At 51.3% G+C, this 6,000-nt stretch overlaps 1 protein-coding gene across 1 annotated transcript in view; it reads right to left on the reverse strand.

The window, feature by feature from the left end:
- Nucleotides 1–5,796, reverse strand: part of DSCAM (DS cell adhesion molecule) — a 766,451-nt gene extending 760,655 nt beyond the window's left edge. The window contains exon 1 of the mRNA XM_032355377.1: nt 5,687–5,796. Within this exon, the coding sequence (XP_032211268.1) occupies nt 5,687–5,729 (43 nt within the window). The 5' untranslated portion in view covers nt 5,730–5,796. The remainder of the gene's footprint in view (nt 1–5,686) is intronic.
- Nucleotides 5,797–6,000: the final 204 nt, after the last annotated feature.

Consider the following 6,000-nt stretch of genomic DNA (forward strand, 5'->3'; position numbering starts at 1 on the left):
CGAGACGGCAGGAGACAAGGAATCTAACAGTCGCTTATGTTCCTTCCTCACCATGGTCTCAGGGATGGGGGGGGTGGGGGTGGGAGAGAGGAGCCGAGGGGGGAAGGAAGGAGGGGCCTGTCCCTCATCCTCATTCGTCTTCATTCACTGGGTCAGCCAACATCCCTCTCCCCTTACTCCATGCATGCGCTCTGCACAGTGGGTCTAAACGGTGGACCTTCCTTTCTAGAGAGGGGGCAGCCAGCAGTCAAATAAGCGCCAAAGAAATGAACAGTGATGGACTGCCCTAGACACTGCCAAACAATGGCCACGGTTCCATGACAGAGCATAACGCGGGGGCCTAATCTGGGGGAGCAGGTCTCTGAATCCAGCCCTGCCCAGCGTCCTGACGGGAAGCTAGCTAACCTCTGAGCCACGGAACAGTGATCTGATCTGTCTGCCCCACGGTACTTCCCTCCGGCCCCCCTGGTGGAGAGTGTCGCCTGCAGAAGTCGTGCTCCAGAACTGAGTACAAGTCGGGCTGCTGGAATCTTCCATTCCCACCGTCTTATCTTAACCCATAAATTCAGGGAGGGAAAGCCAACTTCGAATTTTCTTCTATTTTCGAAACATTAACAAGAACACAAATATTGGGGCGGGGGGACGTAGAAGATGGGAATTTCTGTGCCCATTACTCCCGGAGGGGAAACGTTAACACCGGCCAGGGGAACAGGTGCTGGCCAATCTGCCTGGGGGAGCGGGGAGGGGACGCCTGGCCCCAGAGCCCTGCGTGGCAGGGAGACAGACGGACTGCAGAGGCGCGGGAGCGGCAGCATCACCCCTGTCACCATCAGCAGGAGGAGAAGCCAGCAGCGCCTCTTGGAATGACATTGGAAGGTCAGCCAATCAGGCGCGGGGCTGCTCCTGGAGCTGCCACCTCCAAGAGGAGACGCACACGCGCCTGGGCCGGGCTCCCCCGCCAGTTTGGAAGGGGCTATGCAAATGCACCTTCCTTTCTGTGCACCTTCTAGGTCTCAAAACAGTGCTGCGAGCCGGGTCCTCCATCGTAAAATTGGAAACAAAGACGGCCAGCCGCTGCCTGCCTGCCCCCGGCCTTCGCGCCGCTCCCGGACCCGTGCACGGAGCCACCGCGGAGTCTGGGCCCTGGGACTGGAGCGGTCGCGGGGAGGCGAGCCTCCGATCGCCGCCGCACGCAGCACAGCCGCGCTTCCCGGAGGCGGGGGCTCGCCTGCTCTGCTGAAGGCTGGCTGCACCAGTCTGGCGAGGTTTGCCGCCCACTAGTGTCCTACGGCAGGGACACAATTGACATGCAGGTAGCACCACCTCTCCGTCTCCTAGGCCGGCGACGGAGCCGGCCTCCGAGGGCCAGTGTGCGGCCCGGCAGCCGGGAAAATGCCCCGACGCGGCTGTCCTGGAGAACACCCCGGCCCCGTCAGCTCTGCCCGGGCACCCGACCCCCGGACAAACCAAGGAAACCAAGGAAATGCTACTCAATACCCTGCCTGAGCCAAGCCTCAATGTCTCGTTCCCCCGCCTGTCCGTTACTGATGAGGCACGTTCAAATCTCACCCCTAGAATTCAGCTAATTTTGGGAAACTTGGATGCCATGGATTTTGCAAATGCAGCCACTGAGAAATCCAACCTTTAATTTTTCAGACAGAAATACCTCGCCTCCTGCAGTGCTCATAGGTCTTTCCTTATAAAACGACCTTCTCCATCTCTCTCTTTCTCTTCTTCTCTCTCTTAGCCCAAAATTCTACACCGAGTCTCAGTGCACACTGCATGAGCCCCTTCAGGAAATTGCCATCGCATGTCATCCCAGACACGTCCTTGATAAAACACTTGGAGAGCTACGTGGAGGTCCAGGAATTAGGCATTTAGATTGGCAATCTGTGGGGGTCCAAATTGCTTCCCCCACCAGCACGCCGTGTATTGTCCCCATTCTGCCCAGCGGGTCCCTGATTCCCCGAGGCAGGACTGAACGGTGGTCACGCCAAGGAGCCTACAGGAGGGAGTCAAGAAGTAGAGCTCTTCTTGGCATTTATTAAAGGTCTGCGTGGCATTTTGTTTTCCCACAGAGGGCATCTGGCAGGGGCACACAGCTTAAGAGAGCTAGAAATTTCAGGTGAGCTCTGAAATGCTGAGATAGAATTGGAATCTGCTTAATCAAAACAGGGGAGGGAAAGGAGGGCAGGAGGCCCTGAAATTATTCGCCTCATGATCCTGCTCACTTGTGTGTATGTACAGGAATAAAATAAGTCATTTTAAAAGCCCTCAAGGTGCATTTGTACCCACCAAGGTCTACTCCTAAATTTAAATAAAACATCCAGTTTGCAGTGTGGGACACCCTGCCGAGACGAACTGGTGAGGCCTGAAAGGGGCTGACACCCCACCTCCACCCTGAGGAACACCTGTCTCCCTCCCACCTCCTACCTTCGCTAAGCCCCACGAGCTTCGGGAAAACAGCAAAGCAGCGAAGGTCACGACCCCATGGCTCAGGAGAAGAGGTCGGGGACACGTGTGTACATAGAGATGCAAAGATGCCGTCCAAAAATGTATTCCGTGTAACAAATATGCTTATTGTTCCTCATTCTGCTTATCCAGAGGCCTGTCTATGCTTTTAACAGAATCTTAGACTCGAATGTGCTCAGTGGGGTCAAAACCAGGAGAAATTGTGCTTAAACACAATGCAGCCTGATCCTGCCCTGAAGAGCCATCCAGGGACATGTGTGTGGATATGTGTCTCTACATTCATGGACCCCGATTCCTTGCACTGTAACTGAAGGTCTCCCGTGAATATTTCCAGAACACTGCAGAACACATTGACAGCTTTAAACATGATGACAGGACCTGATCAGGTGAGGTAATTCATTCAAGGGTTTAACCCATGAAGGGACGGTCTTCTCACTTCTATTTGTCACCCAAAACCCTGTCTCTAGCCTGTCCAGCAACCATGCTCTTATTAAGAAATAAATGTACATCCCCTTACATCAGTGGGAAAAAATGCTCTTGCCCACTATGAAAACGCAGATGCCCAAGTGGGGTTCTTATTTTGTTAGCACCCCCAGATATCAAACTGCCTAATCTGTTACAAATAGATTTTTTTTTAAATCATGTCAGACATTTTTGCTGTTTGAGGCCTAGCGGTCATCAGCTTAGGTATTAGAACTCATAGATCTTTCATCACACACATTCGGGAATTTTTCAAAATTAAGGTAGACCAAACTACGACAGTTGTTGAAATATTTTTCCCCCCAAGTCTCATTCAGATAGGTAAGATCCATCTGATTTCACATTTTTGAAATGTGGTCCTATGAACAGAGAGCATTCCAAATTGGACCCTTAGTCTATATTCACATGACCATATATTTTATGATCCTTTGCACGGCAGGCATTGAACATCATTCATTGAGAAACTCTTTAAAGCTAATTCCCTCCCCTCCAAAATGAAAGAGCCCAGAGCTCTACAGTCGAGCCTTTCTTTTTTTAATTTTTTTTTTTTTTTTAACGCTTGGTCATATAAAGAGAGGGCCATTTTTATATAAAAGAGTTCCATAGCCTTCTGTTAGATAGCATCAGGCCACACAACACAGCCACGTAAAATATGCATTTGCATATCAGCTTATACTGTAACATCTACCTGTGTTCATTGCAGTCCCAATAATAGTGCTTATCAATCAACTTTCAAGGTCTTGAAAAAGGTGTAAGAAGATGATGCTCAAGGGAAAAAAGGAGAGAGTGCTCATAAATATGCACAGACATATTCTTTGCATATATTTTCCATGTAGAATATTTGAGGTTTTACACAATTTCTCACTCTCTGATTCCCTTATGATTCTTTTAGTATGAAAATTATTTTTTTTTAAAGTCACACACACTCACAGCATCCTGGATCAGAGACAGTACCAGAAATTCTCCCATACGATTTTTGTCACCTCTAACCGTAAAACTGTAAAATGGGAACTGATTCCGTCATCCTGAAACACGGACTTCCCAACAGGATGGAGATTTCATTTCCTCCTGTGATCCCGGCCTTTCCAAGGAGTCCAGAGACGCATGCCCTGACAGGTGAGACAGGCCATCAAGGCTTGGGGGCATGGGAGAGATGGATGTGATTTTTGCGTCTTCTCCAAGCTCACATTAGCAGAGCAGCGGAAAGGGCCAACCTTCCTGGTGCATCACCACCCATTAGCTACGGCAGATCTCTCCCCCAAGGTAAATCCCCAGGAGGCTGCGGAAGAGGTAGAGTGCCCTCTGGGAAAGATGGGGTCATGTCAGAACTTGTTGCGAATCTCTCCTGCTGGGAAACCTCCAAATGAAAGTTCTGAACACTCCCTTTAGGTTCTATTAGAGAGCGAAGCATCACTGCCGTGCTAATTTCAGGAGCGCCTCCTTTCAGCTCCACCTTTTCTTAGTCATCATTTTTTTTTTAATTTTACAAAGTTTATGCGTTTCCTTTGGACTGTCAGTGTGATGATTCTGAGGATGCTATCTAGATAGGCAAAGGAAATGCACCCCTGTGCAGCTAACACTCAGAGCTTCCCTGTGCATCTTCCAAGAAAATCTCAGAGCCTCCCCTTGGCTTCTGGCATTTTCTCACCAGGGCGAGATTTCCTCCTTCCCACCCCCACCCCCACACGCACTCTCCCTCTCTCCCTCTCTCTCTCTCTCTCTCTCTCTCTCCTGGGTAGGGGATTCTGCTTAATGGTTTAATTTTAACTGTCAGCAAGTCATACATTTCATGCAGATTGGTGATCCAAAATTTGAATTGGGAATTTAGGCTGCAGCTAGCTACTCCCAGGCAATGCCGAATGATGACAATTCCCCCCTCCAGTTCCCAAATGAGAAGAAGCCATTCATACATGTGAGTTCATATGTACGCCGTGACAGGCGACCTAAGGTGCAATCACACTTACTAATTGGGTCTGACTCAGGCAAGAGCGATAGCTTTCCACATCCCCAGGAAGAAAGCATTTCAAAATGCAATATTGACAGGCGCGAGGAAAGGAATGCTATTTACGATAGTCACTGATGTCATCTGTACAACTGTACAGGTGTTTTTAAAAATTTGTCAACATCTCAGATGATGTCATGCTTAGGAGTGCATATTTTTACATAAATGACTGTGAGGAATATGTAGTACCCCGGAAGGCTGGGGAGAGGGGAGGGGGGAAAGACGGAGCTTTCTTGAAGGCTTCATTGCTGCCGGGGATGAATTGTAGCAGATTGAAAGCCCATCTTTTATAAGCCCACAAAGCTCTGAATGCGAAAGCAAGTGTTCGTAATTGACCCTCCACCTGCCCACACTCGGAATGTCGTGTCCCTTTGAGGTTGTAATGTGTCAAAGCAAGCGGCGATCTCCCCGGTTTCTCCTCCTCTCGCCAAACCTGGTTTATTCTGAATGAGGTAGCTGTCTAGTACTGGAGTTAGCTCCGAGCCGTCACTTTGCTAGGTAAGCTCCTTTAAATGATTACAGAGCAATTTTCCCTCCCGGCCTCTCGACATTGCCTCCTCTCCTCCCCAAAGAAATAAAAATAATATTAAAAAAAAAAAAAGCAGAAAGAAACGCATGACAATTTAAGCCCAGATGGGGGGCGCAGAAGCGAATGACTTCACCCATGCACCCAATGCCCCCACACTCCGGTCCGTACAAGCCATGAAATTCAGCACAAACCGAAAGGCTCACCATTCGCGAAGCTCTGGAACAAGGAGAGAGCCAGTATCCACATGCCCCTGCTGCTCCCCGGCCTCCCGCGAGCGACGCGCCGGCCTCGCCCCCCGCGCTCCGCCCGGCTCCGCTCGCTCGCCACCTGCCCGGGGGCCGCCGCCCGCCCGCCGCCGCCGCCGCCGCCGCCGCCGCCGCCGCTGCTGCCGAGCCGCCCGGGCACGCGGCGCGGCCGGGCTCCGGGGCGAGGGCTGCGCTCGCCGCGCGCTGCGCTCCTGCACACCTGCTCCCGGGCGCCGCGCCCAACGCTGCGGCCAGAGCGGGCCGGCGGGGCT

The sequence above is a fragment of the Mustela erminea genome, chromosome 1, assembly GCF_009829155.1.
Source record: "Mustela erminea isolate mMusErm1 chromosome 1, mMusErm1.Pri, whole genome shotgun sequence".
In the NCBI taxonomy this organism is placed as follows: Eukaryota; Metazoa; Chordata; class Mammalia; order Carnivora; family Mustelidae; genus Mustela; species Mustela erminea.